The sequence below is a fragment of the Lates calcarifer genome, linkage group LG13 (assembly GCF_001640805.2).
Source record: "Lates calcarifer isolate ASB-BC8 linkage group LG13, TLL_Latcal_v3, whole genome shotgun sequence".
Taxonomy (NCBI): domain Eukaryota; kingdom Metazoa; phylum Chordata; class Actinopteri; family Centropomidae; genus Lates; species Lates calcarifer.
Window position 1 is genome coordinate 21363521 of NC_066845.1, and position 22431 is coordinate 21385951.

General features: G+C 40.6%; 1 protein-coding gene across 3 annotated transcripts in view; it reads left to right on the top strand.

The window, feature by feature from the left end:
- pdzd2 (PDZ domain containing 2) overlaps window positions 1-22431 on the top strand; it is a 42781-nt gene that overhangs the window by 18977 nt on the left and 1373 nt on the right. Inside the window, exons 7-25 of one of the 3 annotated variants that reach the window (XM_018669278.2) lie at window positions 82-234; window positions 695-791; window positions 995-1143; window positions 2415-2534; window positions 2683-2797; window positions 2906-2979; window positions 3339-3561; window positions 3795-3912; window positions 4058-4190; window positions 6314-6401; window positions 6600-6703; window positions 7030-7195; window positions 8069-9036; window positions 9213-9357; window positions 13182-15846; window positions 18780-18897; window positions 19062-19166; window positions 19528-19798; window positions 21113-21247. In XM_018669278.2, the coding sequence (XP_018524794.1) occupies window positions 82-234; window positions 695-791; window positions 995-1143; window positions 2415-2534; window positions 2683-2797; window positions 2906-2979; window positions 3339-3561; window positions 3795-3912; window positions 4058-4190; window positions 6314-6401; window positions 6600-6703; window positions 7030-7195; window positions 8069-9036; window positions 9213-9357; window positions 13182-15846; window positions 18780-18897; window positions 19062-19166; window positions 19528-19798; window positions 21113-21247 (5947 nt within the window). The remainder of the gene's footprint in view (window positions 1-81; window positions 235-694; window positions 792-994; window positions 1144-2414; window positions 2535-2682; window positions 2798-2905; window positions 2980-3338; window positions 3562-3794; window positions 3913-4057; window positions 4191-6313; window positions 6402-6599; window positions 6704-7029; window positions 7196-8068; window positions 9037-9212; window positions 9358-13181; window positions 15847-18779; window positions 18898-19061; window positions 19167-19527; window positions 19799-21112; window positions 21248-22431) is intronic. The other 2 variants (XM_018669281.2, XM_018669283.2) reach the window with 2 other exon arrangements.

Consider the following 22431-nt stretch of genomic DNA (forward strand, 5'->3'; position numbering starts at 1 on the left):
ACATATACACACACACTCTCACATGTACGCATACACACACAAACACACACCCACCCCTTAACTTTCCTTCTGTTCCTGCAGGAGGAGTCAGATGTAGGCTTTGAGCGCTTCCCTTCCACCAGTCTGCCAGACCTGGTCAGCACCTGCAGCTCCTCGTCCTCCCTGTCTCAGACTGTTCTCCCTCGCTCACCACAGACTTCCAACAGCAGCACAAGTCTGCACAACCCTTTCCTGGTACACACAAATAGTATTTAGTAGAAATGTATGTATTCAGTGTGAATGTGTGTGTGTGTGTGTTTAGTGTTATTTGGGCAAAAGTTGTGATGCCAAGAGACCAGGTTTCTTTCTCCCTACCCAGTTCCTGGGCTCCATACTCCCTCCAGTGTGTTCTGGATCAGCCCAGGCTAGTTTAGATAGAGGTGTTAGGGTCACAGGGCTGGCTGTGGTACAGGGATCATGCACCAAGGTCTGTACTGTACATTCAATGTGTACATGTAAGGACAGCTAAAAGTGGAGCATGATGTGAAATAAGCCCTCTGCTAATGGAAGAAGAATCATCAGGTCATCTGTAAATGAAAATGGTTTATACACCAGAAAATAAAATAACTGTTGTATGGAAATAAGAGATAGCAGGCAGGCTGTAGCTCTTTGAGAAGAGATGAACCGAAATGTCTGTGTGTTTCTGACCTTGCAGTTGACTAACCTGGAAAAACTAGATGAACAAAGTCAGGTGGAGGCACCCAAAGGATCCTCCAGCCCCACACCCATGAAACTCTGCAGCCGATCCCAAGGTTGGTAATGAGTAATCTTTACTCTTAAGAAACAATCACATTGGTACATCTGTTCTTTTTAATAGATACAGTAGATGGAATCGGTAAATGAGAGGTGACACAGAGCTGTGTTTCCATACTAATTCTCCAGCTGCTGCAAGCAGTGCAAAATGAAACTGGTTCTTCTGTGCAGAGGAATAAAATAATTCTTTTTCCTGGATCAGGGGGGAGCAGTCGCCTGGAATCAGTTGGTGAGGATGACGAGCTGTTTGTGGAGAACGGTGTGAGCGGCTGTGAAGTGGAGCAGAAGCCTCCACCTGGGCGACGTAAACACTCTCTACCTCAACAACTAGATAGCGCTGGAGTGAGACAGGTCAGTGAATGCCTCACCTCTTTCTTTATACAACTGAAGGTGTAAAGATGTATACAATTAAAGCTGGTTCATGTATTTTATCATGAAATAATATGGAAGGAAGAGGAGTCGGGAGTTACAGGAACTCTGGAGCCCCAGTTGAAAATGTAAATACTGTACTAATCAAAAATGCAAAAAGGGACTCTCTGTCTCTTTATCAATGGAGACCATTTCTGCTCTCATTCTCATACTGAGTCCTCGATCATTTCCAATGATTTGTTCAATTAGTTGAATGTTTTCAGAAGTTTTTGATGTGGACGTCCAGAATGTTCATCATCTTGGACATCCTCTCTGCCTTCACTAAATCTTTTGTGCCATTCAAACACATGTGCACGTGACATGCAGTGTTCCCCATACAATGTACAAATAGATTCAGCTGCTGTTTTGTTCAATTTCACCAAAAGTTAATGCATTGTTCAAATTTTAAGCTAATCATTTTCTGATGCCTTAGCAAAACCACGTGCACATCAATCAGTAGCTGCAGTGAACTAAAGACGTCACTTATTGGAAACTTACAGCAGCTGTGTGTGAATACCCAACCTTTAATATATAACACTCAGTGTGACTGTGAACCATGTGGTTTTATCCTCATAAGCACAGTCTCATTATTTAATAGCCATACCTCGTATACATGTGATGTGCATTACATATTCAGTCACAAGTGCACATGTTGATGAGGTAGATAAAGAGGCAGTGAACTGTGGAGGGTGCATATCAAGTAGTACTACTACATGTATGTGTAGAGGTAGGCTACTTAGAAACAAATATGAGTCCTATCACCTCCCACACACACAGAGAGGGAGAGAGAGAGAGAAGCAGATCAAAGACAGGTCATTTATTCTGCCCTGACTGTCATGACAACAATGACAAGGGGAGCTGCACTAATTGCTGTGTTAATGAGAAGTTAATTGAGAAAAGGAAATAAGAAAGAAGAGGGCAGCATTCAGAATCACAGTGTCTTTCCAGCTCTGTGGATGATATCTCTACAGACTCTACACAGATAAGTCATCAAGATACTCATTTTCCATCAGCAGCTACAGCATCAAACCTGAATGAGAGAATAAGGTGGGAAAAAGACAGGAAGACACAGATGTTATCCTAAAGTATAAGGGAGCAAAGCAACTATTCCATTAAAAATAAATAGAAACTCTCACCACAATATAAATAACAATGTTATTTTTACCAGATGATTTTGACTGATTGTTCACTTTATATATTCATCATCCATCTAGGAATATCAGATAATTAAGAAATCAGCCCGCTCCCTGAGCACTATTCAAGTGGAGTCTCCATGGCGACTGGCACAGCCGTCTATTATCTCCAGTATAGTGCTGATGAAAGGCCAGGGCAAGGTGAGTGCACTCCTTTGACATAGAAGCATGAATAAAACTCAGAGAGTGTACTTTGAGTATGTGTGTGTAAGCCCTCACTCACCGATACATCTGTGTGTGTTGACACAGTCCATCCTTTCTGACATTGGTTGACATCTGTCTTTTATAGGGCCTAGGATTCAGTATTGTTGGAGGGCAGGACTCAGCACGCGGTCAGATGGGGATTTTTGTCAAAACCATTTTCCCTCATGGAGCTGCTGCAGCTGATGGACGACTGAAAGAAGGTAAGCACATATTTTCATTCTCTGTTGAATGGAGAGAGCAGAGGAAAGTAAAATGTGTAATATGAGAGAAACAGCCATCTCAGTCTAACTGTGTACTTCCCCATGTAGGAGATGAGGTTCTGGAAGTGAACGGAGAGTCTCTCCAAGGACTCACACACCAACAGGCCATCCAGACCTTCAAGGTAGACTGCATGTTTACAGTGGGTTCTGTCTAACAGTGTTGTTGGAAGCACTTAAATCAGACTTGAAAAGCTGAAACTTTATCCTACAACATCACATTGAAAAAAAAAATCTTTTTTTTTTCCTTGAGAAAAAAAGAATTTATTAAAGTTTCTTTTTATTTTCATAGTGCCAGCAAATAAACTGATGATCACATTTTTGGTGAAAAGACTAAGGACTTGTTGAAAGGCACTTTTAAGTTATTTTAAGAAACCTCTGAAGCTTGGTCATGAGTCAAGTCAGTTTAAGAGAAGACTGACCTCTTTATATTTATAGAGAAGCTTTTCCACTTCAATCAAATTTATTTCTATTTTTCCAACAGCAACTTAAAAAAGGTGTAGTGACACTGACGATTAGAACTCGTCTGCGTAGTCCCAGCCTGACGCCCTGCCCGACCCCCACCCTCCTCAGTCGCTCCAGCTCACCCAACTCCTACACCAGTGGGGGAACACCTGTCCCCTCAGGGTTTGAAGAGGCTGATGGCCGCAAGGGCCCTGGTCCTGGTCCAAAAGACTGTATCATCATGGAGGTCACACTCAATAAAGGTTAGCTGACTTGATAGAAAATCACCTTCATTGGAAATAAGGGGTCCAAACCAGGAAACACAGACCCAGATCAGCCAGTATGTCCTTTTAGAGAGTGTATCCTCAACTGCTTTTTGCTGTTGTTCATAGTATCATGAACTATATATTTGTTCCAGCTGTTCTTCTTTAGAGAGAGGACTTATGTTATGTCTACAGAATACTTTTTTTCTAACAGTGAGTATTGATTTATTTAGAGCCTGGTGTTGGTCTGGGGATTGGAGTTTGCTGTCTGACCCTGGAGAACTCTGCTCCTGGCATCTACATCCACAGCTTGGCTCTGGGATCTGTGGCCAAGATGGATGGCAGACTTAGGTACAAAACTTCTTTGAATTGGAAACATTTATTGGTGATGTAATGACATATGACAAATGAATGTATATGTGTTTATTACTGTTGCCATATTCACAAAAAGAGGTCCTAGAAAGTGTTGTGTTGACACCTGTTCCTCTCCTTGCAGTCGTGGCGATCAGATACTGGAGGTGGACTCAATCAGTCTTCGTCATGCTGCTCTTAGTGAGGCCTATGCCATCCTCAGTGAATGTGGCCCTGGACCAGTCAGTCTCATTATAAGCAGGCACCCTAACCCCAAGGTAAGAGGATGTCTGTTCATACAGACTGAATCATTCTCTTTTAACATGGGTGTAACATACATCTTATATTGTGTAGAATCCCCATAACCTGTAGAACAACTTGAGCTCACTGGTCAGTGTCCAATGGGGGATTCAGGTCATGTCACAGAAATCAGGCTGATAATGAACAGATTTACATTTCCCCTGTAGCCTTGACCAAACTTTATTCAAGTGAATGTCTTTAGTTAATGCTCCATTAAAGAATAATATATCTTTACTGTTACTGCACATTCACACTGTACAGTGACATTGGATGCAATCCTACCAGTGCAACATCTTCTTATGAAACTATATAAAAATATGTCTAGACTCTAAAAACATACACACATACAGGACATTTCACACTTTTTTCGCACATTGCACTGTTCCTTTAAAAGAAGCAGTCTTTAGTGCAGTTATGGCTCTTGGATAAAAGCTGTTTTTCAGTTTGTTTGTTCGAATTTTCATTGACCTGAAACATCTGGCCTCGGCTCAGGTCAGCAGTTCAAACAGAGAGTATCCAGGATGGGGTAGATCTTTTAACATAAGCACTGAGAAAATAATGTCAACCAAAACAGTTTTCCATCTATTGGCCTGTCAGCCTGTTAAGATACAAAGCAGAATACAGTTTTTTGTAATTTGACAGAGCATGTTACCCCATTCTTCTGTGAGGCAGCAGGAGGATCTGAGTGGACAGTGGGAGTAAACAGACATGTTCTTCTCAGAGATCAGTAACAGATGTTTGGAGCCAATATGCATTTGCAGTAAAAATGAAAAGTCCAGATTTACAGTAACACAAACTCCAACACACAACTTCCTATAATGCCTGTAACACAAATCATAACACATTTCAGTGTTGTCCAGAAGAGGGCAGCATAGAGCACTTAGTCTTTGTAGTTACTTAATTACTAGTGTAGTCACTGCCAGTTCAAAATGTGATTGTTATCTCATTAATAGTTGAGTATTTTATTCAATAATCTAATCATCATCATCTCATTTCTACGTCACTGCTGTATTATTATATCAATGATAATAACAGTCCCTGTTAGCAGAATAGCTCATCAGGAAATACTTGACCACAAACTCAAAAGGGCTGCTCTGACACGTGAACTCACTTGCCAGTTTATTAGGTACACCTAATACTAATGCAATATAATCCAACAGGCCTTTGATAAATCCTCCCTTCATGAAGATTTGGATGTTCTGTTTTGGATGTGTTGGAGAGAGCAGTTTATTTATGTTACTTATCACTTTGGAGGCTGTAATTTCTGCTGCTGTTGAAAATATGGCTTAAAATAAACAAAATTATCTGTTTTGCTGGCAAGTGAAGTTTTCCTGTTCTGTCATATTTCCTCTATTATATTACTTTTTTGGTTTTTGAGAGACACGTTTTTGCAGTGTGCACATTTCTTTTAAACAGTACGGTTTTAAGTAAATAAAAGTTTGTTATATATGTTTTTGTTTATTACATGTCAGCCCCTTTAATATTGACTTAATATTAATTAAAACTAAAAGCTCCTAACGTTAGCTAGCTAGCTAGCACCATTATTACTATCATCAGCTAATCTGCATTAGATCCAGGGGAGTGCATTTTTAATGTATTTATTCAGTCACTGATCACATCAGACAAAATCATAATTCCAGTAATTGGAAAAATGATAATTATCTTTCAGGCTGATGATGACCACCCCCCAGTGAACAGCAATGGACTGGATCTAGCTTCATGATAGACCTTGTTGTCTTTCTGAAAAACAAATGAGAATGGAGGGTTTGTCATGATGAGAGAGAGAGAGAGAGAGAGCACAGAGCTTTCCTCCTCATTTCACATTCTCCCCACATGCATTCAGGGTTTCATATGAACTAGTCTGTACAACATATCGTCCTACCATGTCTAAAGGTACCTGTTTACCTGTTCACTATGGCAGTTGAGGTGAAAAGCTTGCCCACTCCTTTAACTGTCTCTCCAATAACTCAATGCACAGTGTCTGTCTCTAAAAGTGTTGGTCGCAGCTCCCCATGATGTCAGAGAGGACAGTGTTTTCTTTTCTTTAACAAACAAAAACCCAGTTCTGATGAGCCTCCTGATTTTCCATGTCTTTTCTCAGGTATCAGAGCAGGAGATGGATCAGGTTATAGCTCGATCCACACACAGAGACAAAATGAGCAGGAACAGACATTCATCTCACTCCCAAGGTCTGATATCTTTACCCATAGTTTCATTTGGCTTTCCTCTTCTTTAATTTACTCCTGCACTGCATTTTACACATGTCCATGTTACAATATGCACACCATAGATCAACTTAGTGTTAAAGGAAATTGAAGAGCATGGCTCCAATGCCCAAATAAAATGTTTTTATCTGGTATCTGACCTCTGTGGGCTGTAATCTGTAGGTCAGTCCTGTAAGAGCCTGAACCCAGCAATGAAGGACAGGCAGGGAGACGGTTCCCCTGCTCTCAGCTGGACCATGAAGAGATTCCTTGAGCCTGCCAGTAGAGTAAGTGTTGATTTAGTATTATTCATATATCATAGCTGAATTCATACAGACTTGATTTCACTCTTCTTAAATGGTGCATGAGTATTAATCTGTCACACAGGCAGTCACAGGTTGGGGTATCTAACCCCAACCCCCAAAACTGATGCTTGTTTTCTTCTTTTATTTTAAGTTCAAAAAGGTGAAGGGATGTTATTGTTATTTTTATATAAGTTCAGCAGTTAAATTTCATAAGCTGTTTTATTTGTCCAAAGAGCTTATTATGGAGAACTACTTCAGAAATGTGAGGTTGTGGTTTTCATCTCTCTTCCATTTTCATGATTCTAAAGCAGGGGTCCCTGAGCTCGGAGGCAGAGTTATCTCAGTATTTCTCCCAGGATGTTTCCAGCCACTCGTTTCTGTCTGAGACCGTGGTGATGGACTTGAACAGTGACGAGGCTCTCCACCAGCAGAGCTGTACTACCTCTATGGATGACAACTCAGCACAGCCACATGGTACATTTTTAAACATTTCATAGTTTTAGGAGTGATTAGGTAGCCAGCTCTAGTGACTTTTAAAGCTAGAATGAACAGAGCTTTGGGTTACTCCAAAACTAAGCTTGAATTAAACCTCCAAGGTCACAGGATTAAGCTTCATACACATACACATGGATTATTTGGACAGTTTCCATGAAGTTCAAACCGCAGCACCAGCTTCACATACTGCCATGGCTGAGGAAGACCTAAGGCTGTTACTGATATCACATAGCACAGTAGTGTATTTTCACCTAAGGTGGAGTGACATGAAGTATTTTCACAAGTATTCACATATCACTATTTTTTCTCTAATCCATCATCACATTCAGTTCAACCAGAGGTGTTTTCTTTTCATCTTGCTGGTGAAGATATTTGAACTGTAGCTCATGGAGTCAAAGGTTTTTTCTTCTTGTGATTTATTTTTCGTACCCAGATTCACCAGATGTGAAAGGTCTAGTCTGAGGCTTTACCCACCTTAAAGATATTAAGATAAAATAAATAAGGATATTTTAAAATGAGCATATCAAGTTATAAAATTATGGTCATCATCAGATGCATTCATCTACCATCAGGTATACCAGAAGAATTTATGAATTCAACAGCAGATGTGTACTGTCGTCAGTGTTTGGATGGCTTGATAGTGTTTGCTTTAACAGTTTTTCTTTCATGTTCATTTTAAGAATATGTTGTGTATGTATGTGTTTTTGCCACATTTTCATTGATCCACATTCACTATACTGTATCATCTTTCTTTGTTTTTATTTGGCTGTAAAAGTGACTGTTCATCTGTTTCAATTTTTGTCACCATGTCTTTTTATTGAATAAACCACATTATTTGTGTCTTATTCTCAGCTTTCATCCCCTCCCTAACAGAAGTGGAGAGTGGCCCTGTGTACAGCGCATCACAAAACAAGACACCTGTTCCACTTAGTACCCATGTAGAGGCAGGTTGCCAGCCCATTGCTGTCTCCAGCCCCACCTCAGTGCGGAGCCCACTTCTCCGTCAGCGACGGGTGATGTGCTTTGAGGACGAGCTCAGTGATGATGAGGACTCAGACAACACTGGAAACACCGGGCACTTCCACAGACCAACAAAATCTGACTCGCTTAACTTCAGTGATGCCCAAGCAGCCCAAATTTCCAAAACTGACTCTGCGGTTGTCATTGCTACATCTGCTACATCATCATTAGATGTAGATGGTGACAGTGAAGATGGGGGGGATTTGCATTTGTGTGGAAGCAGTGATGTGACAACACCACTCAATGGTAGTTTCTCACAGTGTGAGGAAGGTATTACCACTAAGTCTGAGTCACCTGGTTCTGAGTCACCCTTCATGCCCATTCGTTGCCCCTTTGATTACAGAGCAGGGGTGGCAAGCAGTCTGGGCTCTGTGTCTGGTAATTTGACAATCATAAGTGAAAACTATACAAATCAAGATGACGGACAGGTGGAGTCAAAGCGCTCCCCCAAGCTTGAGCATAAAGCAGTTACACGTGTCAAAAGTATGATGAGCATTGAAGCACCAAACCTGCCTCAGCAGCTAAAGTCCAAAGTTGATGAGCCCTCTCCATGCTTGGCCCTATCCCAGCCCCCATCCCAACCCACACAGTGTGGAAGAAACCCCAGGACTGCTGGTGGGTCAGTACCCCATCAGCACTGTAAGAAGGGAGACGCCAGTGAGCTTGAAGGTGTTTGTGCCATCGACTCTGTGACCCTGAAGAGAAGTGAGGACGAGTCATTTGGTCTTGACCTGGAGATTATGTCATCCCCTCTGAAAGTTGTCATCACTGGGTTAAAGCCTGGCGGTGCAGCAGAGAGGGTAAGTCTGATTGATTTCATCTTCATACCAGTCCAGTACCACTGAATGGATACTTCTTTCTGTCTGATTTATTTAAAGAATTTAAACAATGCAATGAATGGTATTTGTGAGCACTGATGCATCTGTTGCTCAATGAAAACTTTAATGTTATCACTTTTGTTTCCTTGTATTTCCAGGGATCTTCAGCAAAGCTATGTCCTGGAGATGAGATTGTAAAAATAGGAGAAAAGCTAGTGTGCTCCTCTAGCTATCAGGAAATCTGTGAGCTGATGCACAACCTCCCTATGACACTAACGTTGGAAGTCAAGAAACCAGTTTCAGGTGAGCGATCAGTGTGGGTGCTGCCATTACACATTTACCTTAGTACTCCACATTTGATCTTTTCAAGTAGAACTGGGATGCTGTCCTTAATGCTCTTACATTTGCAACACTAGTGTGTACGACAGTGCTTTCGCCTTGGGCCTCCTCATTTTTATGAGACTGTTGTGCTTGTATAGCAGGGGTCCTGAGAGTCCATCAACAAACAAAAAGACAGGAAAGTCCAGCAAAACAAAAAGCTTAACTTTTGCCCTAATGTAATGCTGTCCAACAACATACTTTGGCAGTCAATCAGCACACTCAGAACATATCAGTATATTATTAAAGGAACATTCTGGTATATAACTTAAACAGCTGGGATCACTCTCACCCATAGACACATCTACATTTTCCAAGTCTGGAAGAATTCCTAGTGACCTGAAGTATCAGACCAGTAAATCAAAATGAAAACAACATGGGGCAGCCAAGGGCCCTTGGGGCAGCTTCTGTCACTCAGACATGCAGACCATCAGCGTCCCCGCCTGCTTTTAACCTAATGGTATGGTCTGGTATGGTGCACCCTCAGCACCTCATAACATCACAACTACTCTTCCCAAAATTGATTCTCTGTTTTAAAAAACTAATAAATTACATCAACATATAATCATATTATATGTGAAATGGAATGAGATGTGTATGCATGGAGATAATATTGAAAATAATGAGCTGTATACTCTTCTCTATCAGTTGGAAGTAGCTTCAGTTACTCTGAGCTATCAGAGCTTCATGATGATAGATACAGATCACATATACTGTGTTCACCTTTGAGAAAAATCTGCAACCAAAATGCAGAAATGTATGTTTTATATTAAGTTTCCTGATGGCTAACATCAATTTTAAAGAAAACACAGACATTATGTTTCAAAAAGGAATGACTAAATATGATTTGATAATATGATATGATAAATGTATTATTTGATGAAGTTTGCACACGTTATTGCTTTCATCAGTGCTATTTTCCAAAACCTTGCACTTGCATGTGATGTGGTGGTGTATAATTATACTTCCTCTAACTTGTGTATATATATATATATATGTCATTAGTGGCAGAATGCTAATCAGTATGCCTTTAAATAGAGCACCATGTATGTCCTTTTTATGCCAACCTAAGATGTAGGATCAACCCTCCCTCACTCACTTCCCCAAAGCAACCTCCAAGCTTCTGGCTTTCCATGGTGACTATATTATACAGCATATTGTACCTTAGATTATACTAGATTTACCCTGTAGTTTAACTTCCTGCATGCTTTCTATGTAGTTTAATAACTGTTTTTAGAGTAGCTTAATGTAAATTAGATTTTAGTGTAGTACAGACATTGTTGTGGATGGCTGTTTCTTGGTCACCAGAAGAGAGGAGTTTTAGTCCCATGTTATTATTTTAGGAGTCATCAAATGGGGCACCTTTTATTAGATTACAATCTTTTGAAGAAATTGTGAGTTAAAAATTTTGGATTGCTGGTGAAAGGTTACATTTAATTGAAAATGGATCTGATTACAAATTTATGCAGTCAAAGAAAAAAGTCTTTGTCTCTATTGCTTCACCAGCTTAATCTGTAACATAAGAGACAGCAGTAGAATAAATACTCAGGTGACATCCCAGAGCAACCACAGCAATGTCTCCAATTAAGTCTTGTAATTTAGCATCTGAATAAACATTAAAATGTGTACAAAAGTTTCTGAAATAATCAGTCATTTAAATTCTGTCTACCAGACCATAGATGTAATCACACCAACTATTGTGCGGTTGGTTATTGCTGTGATCTGAGAATATTAATTGTTTAGAATTGAACATTTACAGTCAACTCTCTCATTGATCCTTCTGTTGCCTCTATTAATGAGGTTTTGAGTTTGCCTTTGTTTGTTTAGTATCATCATCACACAGATCCTTTGACCTTTTCATGGATTTCATGCAGCTACAGTCATGTGAAAAGTAAAACAGGACATAATAAAAATCATCATCATCCTTACAAAGTCTTAAAATTAGAGAAATACAAAATGCAGAAAGCAGTGTGTGGAAAATTAAGTTAAATTAAGTACACCCTCACTGCTTTCATAGGAATTAAGAGGGTAAGTAGCAGCCAGGTGCAAATGTCCTTGATTCACTGATCATTAGCAAGTGTGAGCACCTCTATAAAAATCAGAAGTTTTGTCAGTTTGTTGGTCTGCAGCGTTCAGATGTGTGTTAGGAAGGAGGAAAGACAGCAATGATCTTAGAAAAGCAATTGTTGCTGCCAATCAGTCTGGCAACTCATATAAGGCCATTTTCAAACAAATTGAAGTCCATCATTCTACAGTGAGAAAGATTATTCACAAGTGGAAAACATTCAAGACAGCTGACATTCTTTCCAGGAGTGGACGTCCCAGCAAATTCACCCCAAGGTCAGACCATGCAATGCTCAGAGAAATTGCAAAAACCCCAAGAGCTACATTTCAGACTCTACAGGCATCAGTCAGCATGTTATGTTAAAAAGACTGCGTAAATATGGCTTGTTTGGAAGGGTTGCCAGGAGAAAGCCTCTTCCCTAAAAAGTACATTCTGCATGACTTAGGTTAGCAATTTACATCTGAACAAACCACAAGACTTCTGGAACAATGTCCTTTGGATGGCATCAAAGTAGAGATGTTTGGCCATAATGTACCGTGCCACATTTTGTGAAAACCAAAGAGAGCATATCAGCACCTCATACCAGCACCTCATACCAGCTTTCAAGCACAGTGGTGGGGGGTTGATTTGGGCTAGTTTTGCAGCTACAGGACCTGGGCACCTTGCAGTCATTGACTCAACCATGAACTCCTCTGTATACCAAAGTAAGTAGTCTAGAGGGAAATGTGAGGCCATCTGTCCACCAGCTAAACTTAGGCTGAAATTGGAATGCAATAGGACTATGATCCAAAACACACCAGAAAATTTATAACAGAATAGCACAAAAAGAAAAGAATCAGGGTGTTGCAATGGTCCAATCAAAGTCCAGACCTGAACCTGATTGAAATGCTGCGGTGAGATCTTCAGAGAGCTGTGCATAAACAAATGCCCACCAATCTCTATGAACTGAAGCGAAGTTGTAAAGAGTGGGCCAAAATTCCTCCACAACGATGTGAGAGACTGATAAAGTCATACAGAAAACCATTACTTCAAGTTATCCCTGCTGGTGGTTCTACAAGCTATTGAATCATCGGGTGTACTTAGTTTTTCACACATGGTTTCTACAGTTTGTTAAATAAATAATGTCAAAGTGGAATCTGTTGTGTGTTGTTTTACACCTGAGGTTAGATTTAAATCATTTTAGAACCTGGTAAGTACCAGGTGATTTTTATCATGTCCTGATATGTAAAACCATAGAATTCAAAGACGGCATACTTTTTCACGACTGTATATAAGCTATAAGTGAAAGAATTCTTCAGATGAGAATGGTCAGTATGCAGTGGTCTTTGTGGATGTGGAGGACATTACATAATGTTGGATATTCCTCTTATATCATTTTATTTTATGGCATGACATCAATGCAATGTAATCATGTGTTGTCCCTGCGATGAACTGGTGATCCATACAGGGTGTACCCTGCCTCTTGCCCAGTGACAGCTGGGATAGGCTCCAGCCCGGATAAGCAGTATAGATAATGGATGGATGGATGGATGGATGGATGTAATCCTGCTAAATAGCATTTTTCCTTCTTAGAGAGTGTTTTGGAAAAACCTTCAAATGTCATGTCAACTGATTAACTCAACACTTGTCTCCCTGTCACTATCAGTGGTGATTTAAACTGCCTACTTTTCATTTCTGGTTCCAGCTGTAGATCGACTGTCCAGTTTGATAATGTCATCAGGGAGCAGTGATGGAGCCATCAGACTGAACACAGCCAGACCTGTTCAGATGATGTATGATGAAGGACAAGTAATAAGAGCAAATTCAGGGAGTTCCAGCCACGCAACTCAAACAGACCATGACTTTCAAATACCCATCACTAATATAGATGACATTTTATTAGAGGTGAGCCTCTGCAGTGATAAAAATACACACACCAAATCGCCCTACAAAACATCTGATGAGCCTCTATCCTGCTGTGCAAGCCAACATACTGTGACCCCATCTGAGGAAGCTGGCATTCAAGTTCCTGTAGAAACCCATCCCTTGGACTTGACTGGACCTAATGATGCAGGAAATGAAAAATGTGCCATCCCCCCTGTGCAGAAGGCACATGTGAACCAACCAAAGGAAAATGCTGGTTCTAAATATATGTACCCCATAGGAGATGACAGTGATTCAAACAGTGACTCCACCACTGACAGCAGTCTAATGGTCAATAAGATTGCAGACAGTGGTGGAAGTCTTCATGAGCCCTGTTCAGATGAGGAAGAAGTGGAGTTTTGTTCTGATAACCAGCAACCTGCCTCTGATGGGCACTTTCCTTTAAACCAGTCACCAAATGGGACTTTACCTTTTCAGCCCACCAGCAGTCAAGATACAAACCTGGATCAGACCTTTGATATAATGCAGGTCTCCTCTGATGTCTCAGTGAGAAACAAAGAAAACTCTGTGTCAACAACTCAGTGCTCACAGTTTTCTCAGTTGTTCAGTTGTTCCTCTACAGACAAATCACGCCAATCTTCCAAGAGTACAACACATGTGTCTTCAACAGAGTGCCACATTAATAGTGCCATTGAACCTGGTGACAATGTTAAAGTATGCATGGCATCCAGTCCTGGTAGCCGAAGCATTTACAGCTGCCCTTCCCCACCAGATAACCACAGTGTCACACAGGGTACTACTGCCTCACTGACCTCAGATTTACTGAGGCATTTGAATACAAAATTACCCATTTCATCTGTGGAATCAGAGACTCCAGGTTCAAGCACTGGTGCCTCAGATACGCTGTCAGCATCAATGATAACCAATGAAAAAGTCTTGAAATGTAAAACGAATTTAAACCCCCATGCTAGTTCCTCACTTAAGAAGACCTCTGGCCTAAAACCCACTGATAATTCAGACTGTCCTGTGTGGAGCAGTATCTTAAAACTCCAGGTTGAATCTCAAATCAGACCAAACACTAGTGCTCCCAAATTGAAAGGCCTAAGTATTAAAAGTAAGAACCAACCACAGGAAGAGCCTCTCCAAAAATCTTCAGGGAGTGAAAGTCTAGTTCTTTCAAACACCAATGTTGCCTTGAACCAGTTAACAAAATTACCACCAATGGAAACCATGTCCAGCTGTGTGAAGACCAATAACAAGCCTGATATGAACAGCTGCCTTGCTTTGCCAAAAATAAGTGACAGAAGGCAAGTTACACCTGAGCATGGGCATACAGGTGGCACTTTACAAACTGTGCAACTGTCCAAGGAGGAGGGCAACCATTTAGGGTCCAAAGTAACAGCCAAATCACAGACCCAATCACACCAACCTTCCACACAGAGGACATTTATAGAAGTTCAGCTGTCTTCCTTATCTGATTCATCATCACCAGTTTTGGCACACTATGAAACAGTGAATTCAAAAGACTCTAAACACACTCAAAGAGGCACAGATGCACGATTAGCACCTATGCTTTCTCCTGCTATTTCCCCTGTAGAAAAAACTATTGCCATGGTCCGTAACACAGAATTTAATTCACTGTGCTCTGCCAAAGAGACTCAAGCAATCACAAGTAATGGCCCAAAACCCAGCACTTTTATGGAGCCGAGTGAGACCCTAAAGCCCAACACATCCAGACTATACGTTAAGACAACGGAAAGGCGAAGCTTCTCCACAGACACTACCTTAACTGCAGACTACAATCCTTTCTCTGTCCGACATAAGATAAAGTCCTTCGAAAACCTGGCTAACTTTGACAAGCCTGTGGCTAGAAGCAGTGACATTCAGTCTTATGCGCTGGCATATAGAGCCTCACTTAACCAAAGGATTGCTGGTTATATGGGCTTAGTTAATTCTATTGACTGTCGGGCACGCCAAAGGAGTTTTAGTTCTTATGTGGAGAATCTAATCCCTAGCACACCCTGCTCACCTCTTCTTGGTAAACCCCCATCTAACATAACACTGATGGACCTTGAGTTACCACCTACAAGCTGCAACACGGCTCCCCTGTTAGAGGACAATACTGAGGCTGAAGTTCATAAGGTTCCAGATGGTATTACACCACAGACCCCTCCAGTGCTGCGGAGGAAACATGGCAAACTTCCTCGCAGCAGGTTGCAACAGCTCAGGGCTCTCAGTATGCCTGAGTTGGAAAAGCTATGCACAGAGGACTTTACCAGAGGACATGGTACAGCCACAGAAAAAACTGAGACTGGCATCCACCCCACAATACTTACAAAAGCCACAGCGACTGAGAGCTTTCCAACCTCTACAGCTTCAACAAAAGTGGATGTGAACAGGGTGAGCCAAGGTTATCCTGGGTCCACTGATGAGACTCCTCAGAGAAGTCCAGAGACCCATGGTCAACAACCCAGCTGGTCCATCAGGTGGGGAGTTCAATGAAAAACTGCAAATTTTTAATAATTTCTATTCAAAGCATACTGAGGCCACTATGTGTAGGAAATGAAAATGTCTGACTTTTGCATTCCTTGTGATCGTATCGAGACAGACTGCATAGGATAGATTATTAGAGGAACTCCTGACGCCAAACAAATTGCAGAAGTTTTTCATAATATGCTGCTAATCAATAGTGCCTTGAAACACATTTACATTTTTGTCCAGAGATTTACAAATGAGTCATAATCTAAGCCACAATAGTTTCAGAAAGTTCCAAAGAGATATCAGGCGAGCAAACATCATCTGATATAACTCATGTCAATTGAATTAGAGCTAGGGATGTAATAATATCAAAACCTCACAATACAATAATACATCAATAATAAGCACACGATTTATTGCATTATTTTAAAAAAGGTAAATGAAGACTTGGAAAACATTCTGTTTATTGAACAATGAAAAAGGTATTAATTTTATTTTTAAAACAGTCAGTTAGATAATAAAGTACAAAAACAGTCGTATTCCCTGACGTGTAGGTAACTTCGGTCTGACAGTGTCTGCATATTGTTTTTTGTCACCTGTCACCTTTTCTCCTCTCTCATTTCGTGACATGGGGAAACCAGAATGCTTGCACACATCAGATGTAAAAGATGCTGGAGCAGCCACAGTTTCAAAGGCTCCGTCTTTCTCTCTCCCCTGCTCTGTTCTCCCTCGCCTCCAACACCAGCATCTGCCAACTTCACTGTAGATTTGTAGAGAGCGCGAGCAGAGCACAAAGGATTGTAGTTCTCATTTCCCTTCACTCTATTCCACTGCAGCTGTAACACAACTACAATTTCACAACTGTATCTATGGTATCGACACACTTTTGTTCTCGCGACCTCGTGAAATTGATAATACCGTTACATCCCCACTAAGAGTTCATGATTGGGAGGTGCTTATTGGTAAAGCCTTTAGTTAAATATAACTTAAGATAACTCAAAATATTACAACTTTTTACTCAAAATAAAAGACCTTTCCTCCATAACTGCAGTGTTTTTAAACTGGGTCTCTAACTTGTGTTTTTGGGTATAAATGATTGATTGGGACAAAAATCATTGCAGTATTGATCAAGAACAACCCCACCAACAGCTGCTGCAATGTAATCAAATGGACAACTGTCCTCGTCAGTCTGTCCACTAAAACGCTTGTTTTTGCCACTGACAGACTCAGATTGTTATTCTAAGTGTCTGACAACATTACATATAGGATTCCTATAGAGATAGAGCTTTTTATTAAAGAGTGAGATCCTTTTAGTTTAACCAGAAACATCACTGTATAATGGAATATGTCGATACTGAGTGAACATAATGGCAATTTATGCCTCATTACTGTTCTGTGGAGGCTGCATTAAGACCTATGCAATCATTTAGTGTTTTATATCACTTACAATAATAATACTTACATATTATCTGTCCTGTAAATAAGCAAAAATCTACCAAAGTAATGCATGTAATATCATGACAGTAGTAGAAATAAGACATAAATGGAGACACTTAAACTGTTAAATCAATTAGCAAAACAATTATCAACACTAAAAGGCACTGAAAGTCATCAGCAGTCAACTATCAGCCGAACTGCAGCAGTGACTCTGTCCAAACTCCACAGGCAACAGGAACAATGTAACTGATTGACTGATGGGGTAGCTGGATGTTCAGGACGTGTCAAGGGGAGCAGGTATCTGTTGGGGCAGCAGCCGAGTTAAGTCAGGTCAGGCTGAATACACAGGTTTGTAGTGCTGAACAATCTCAGCAGCGAGCAGCAGCCACAGTGAGCCCTGAGAGGAGAGCATGCCAGTCACCACATGCATTGCTAGGATAGAGTCACATTTTTTCAAGTCATCATTAGTTTCACTAAAAGAGTTACAGATATAACTATAAGCTTCATATTAACTGCAGCCTCAACTTTAAATTCTGTCATACATTTTCTATACAGAAATCCCTAGCTGTACTAACTCATAACATACATACAACCATGTGAGTAAACCTAAGCTTAAAGCAAGCTAGACATTACAAGCTACACATTACAGTCTGTACCACTGCTTCAGGTTTGCTTCTGTTTGTCTTTACTGGGAGCTCAGAGTTGTAACAAAATGTGTTTGGTAATATTAGTTGCATGCTAGGTTGGGCTGACACTGTATGTTCTGTTTTGTTCTTGTGTGTGTGTACAGTGTGTATGGCAGAGAGAGATGGTAGTTAGTTAGTCACTGTATCTAAAAGCCAAGGAGGCAGGAGAGGCTGAGACCAGGAATGATCATATATATATTCATATCAGTAGGAAATGTGAAAGTGTCATGTTTTTGCCAGGATACAGATATATGGAGCTATTTATACTCACAAAACAACTTCTCTACATTGAGCAGTTGAACATAATGTCTCGACATTAGAAGTCACTAAAGTCAGTATATGATATTGATTGAGTAATAAGCAGGTTTTTGATTTCTCTGGCTGACTACCCTGAATCTTTGATCACTATTTATTATATGTTAAAGATACATCAAATATTATTTCTTTGGTGTGTTGTTTGTCTTTGTTCAGTGGTGAAGACTGAGGTAGATCTCATAATGTTGATGAGATTTATAAGGAATATATTATCTTAGAAATCATCTCAACTGGACTATAAAACAGAACTATAAAAAATATTAGCTGTGCCTAATTTCACCATGGCCCTGCGATGGACTGGCGATCTGACCAGGGTGTACCCCGACTCTCACCCATTGTCAGTTGAGATAGGCTCCAGTCAAGTGAATGGATGAATGAATAATTTCATTGCATTCATTTCTTTTACCATCATGTTTAATTCCAAAGCGTGGTCTTATCTGAAATAGTAATCATGGGAAAGAAAAATACAGCAAATGTTGTCATTTGCTTCCTTTTGTCCACAGTTTAAAGGAGCTGGCTTCTTCTCCTCAGAGTCAGTGTAAGCTGCAAACACTGCTGTTCTCCCCGACAGTTAAATCCTACGTGTTGGCCCTGCTTCAGGAGGCCGAGGCCTTCTCTGAGGTAACACCATGCTGCTCACACATACATTCACAACATCTACTTCACACGTAATTAACTACCTATTCTATATTCAATATAAATACTATATTCCTTAGACTGTATTGTTTCAGTCCTACTGTCTATATGAATTCCGTATTACAGTGATTGTGTGTCTGAACTCTCAGCAGGTTAACGACAGTACTCACCTCGTCGTCTTGGGTAAAGAAGAAGGCTCAGGACTTGGCTTCAGTGTTGCTGGTGGAGTCGACCTTGAGCAGAAGGCAATAACTGTAAGAACAGTATAAAAGTACAGAAGATGTTCAGGAACATAATGTAGGCGCTTAAATTCATTACTTGTAGTATGAAAACCTTTCTTAGAAAGTGTGCACAGTACATTTCAAGATGTGAAGTTGTGACTGTCACATATTCCTGTTTGCTCACAGGCATTTTGTCAGATATTGCTTTATTAACAGTTGGTATGAATGAAACTAGAGAGGGTATGAAGCCTCCTCTCCTCTGGTCACTGCTCAAATATGAGAGCTTCAAATAGTCTCTCTTACAGTGTTTGCTTAGAATATAAATGACAACAGAAAGAATAATAGAGACGGGTTGGTTGTGGATGGTAACGCTGTCTCTCATACCTGTGTCCAGGTTCATCGGGTCTTCACCAAAGGTGCAGCCAGCCTCGAAGGCACAATCCAGAGAGGGGACAGCATTTTATCCATAAATGGCACAAGTCTGGAGGGTAAAACACATGGAGAGGCTGTGTCTTGTCTACATCAAGCCAGGTTGTCCAGTCAAGCCTTAGTGGTCATCTTGAGAGACAAGGACAGTGAAGTGAGTGTCTCTGACAGACAGGACTCAGCTTACCAGTCAAAGAGTCTGTGTTCTGCCAGGAACAAGTCTTTGGAAGCTGGAGCAGGTAAGTCTTCAGCTTACGTCTATGATAACAAAACCTGCTTTCTTCATGTGGGAAAAGTAGTTTATCTCCCCCCCAGCAACAGAACATGTTCCTGTTTACCCTCATTAACCTTTACCTTACCTCTCTGTTTGAACCTTCTCACTAACACTGGGTTTGTGTACTTGTCACCCGTGAAAGTAATTTCAGAATCCTCTGATCTGTTGTCCTGACAGTCCACTGGTCCAGCTGTACACAGCAAAATCAGCAGTGTTAATTCAACACCTATTGAGTTGAAGGCTGGAGCCTATCTCAGCTGTCATTGGGCGAGAGGCAGGGTGCACCCTGGACAGATCGCCAGTCCATCGCAGGGACAACATATAGAGACAAACAACCATTCACACCTACAGGCAATTTAGAGTCACCAATTTAGAATCAGTTAACCTCCATGTGTTTGGACTGTGGGAGGAAGCTGGAGTACCTAGAGAGAACAGAGAGAGAACGGGGAGAGAACTTCTTACTGTGCTAACCACTGGACTACCTTGCAGACTAAATGCGTGACTTTCCGTGAATAATCTCAAAACATGCTGTTACCATTTCCTCGCCTTGAAAACAAAAGTGTTACCTCCCTGTTCCGTTGCCATAAGGGACTAGCGGACTGCTAACTGCTATTTTCCCCATGAGCAAAACGTTACTAGAGCCATTAATTCACTTAGCAACACATGATACAGGATTATTCTTTTCAATTAACTGGGCAGTGCCATAGACTGTATGGGCAGTACATGACGAGTTGATTAGCTAACCAGCCAGCCAGCTATGCTCTTCATTTTTGACTAGATGTGACCAGACAACACTTCAGTTGTTGCTATGTAAAGAAACCAGGATATTTAGCATAAACCACCAGCTAAAATAAATAGTACTGGGTAGGTAATTTAAGATTAGATGTACACACATCAATGCTCCTGGTCACAACTGAAGTGTTGTCTGGTCACATCTAGTCAAAAATGAAGAGCATAGCTGGCTGGTCTCCTGCCTCCATGCAACTCTGTAGAGTTGTTAGCAGAGTCATTTAACTCTCTGTATCAACACTGACACTGTGAGGATTAACTACCTTGTAGTTGAATTAGACTTCAACAAGTGTTGAAATTAATAATATAATAATAATCTGTATTTTTACTAACACTTTTGATGAAGCATTAACCTTCTAAACAGCCCCTGCTGTTGGCAGTGTTAGCTGTCATCAGCTGGCAGTAAATCAACTTCAAATAGTAAGCAGCAGAAAGCTCTCCTTATGTTAAAATGTCACCTCTGTAACTGTGGGTGTTGAATATTTCTCAGTGGTGGATGTAGGTCCAGACGGTGCTTTAACAGTGGAGCTTCACAAGACTTCTGCTGGCCTAGGCTTCAGTCTGGAGGGGGGGAAGTCCTCAAGCCACGGAGACAGGCCTCTCGTTGTCAAACGCATCTTTAAAGGTGACTTTTTCTCTTTAATTCTCTTAGACAATACATGTTAAAGAGAATTACTCATCTAGAATCTAATAAAGAGACACTGCAGTGGTGTGTAGAGCTGTTGACAGTAGAATGTATGTATCTGTGGTCTTCAGATGATTCATAGTTTGTCTGTGTAAACCTGTCCAAGTCTACAATGTCCTTTTTCTGTAAACATGAGATAATTCTGGCTATGGCACAGGTAGGACTGGTCAAATGATGTCGTTTAGGGGCACTGAGCCTTTCAGCTTAATGTAACAGTTCACCAACACAGGACAATTCAAAATGTCAGAACATTTCATGGCCAGCACCAAGGTGCTGAATCATTGGGCAACATACATAACCGCACACACGTTACATCAAAGGTTAGCAAACGGTACAGTAACAGAAAGAAATGATGATGGATTCCTTATACAACACAGCATTAAAAATATCTGCGATGCAACAGAATAAAGAATAGGTTTCATAATGAACAGGATTAATGATCAGTTAGTCATTTGTTAAAGTAAGATTTAAACATGATAGATGTGTTCAGTCTTCAGACAGGAGTGGGGAGAGTCTTCCACTGTTGTGCAGCCTTTACAGAAACTGCAGACTGAGCAAATGAACTACTTCTGTTTGTTCTAATATTAAGAAACTGGCTGAGTAGTGGAGGGGCAGTGCTCTGCAAAATGATGTTAATAAGACACACATTGGTGTAACTAATTAGATTTTTAAGGCTGAGTAATTGATAGATATATTTTAATTTAGTAAATGTTGTTAAATGGTTTAGATCTGACACATTATAGTGTAGCCTATAATGGTTTTAACCTCGTCGTGGGAAATTATCTTAGCGGCTTCTGTAGATATGAGAATATGGAATATGTTGTTTGGTATGTATTTCAAATTTGCAAAATTCCATTTGACTGCACACTTTTTTAGTATTTAGTATTTATTTTGATTTATTTTTAGTAGTTAGTGGAGCCTCGTAAATGGAAATTTACGATGTATTACATCTCCACTTTCATCAGTCAGCTCAGCTGCATGTGCTTCATTCAGATAGATTTCCGTTTCATGCAGCACAGAAACCCAAAGCTGCTTCTCAGATCAGCCTGGTCTTGAATTTTTTGGGAAGTGCAGGCGTCACAGGAAGTAAGCCACCAGTCTCATACTACTTCCTGTTTCCTCCA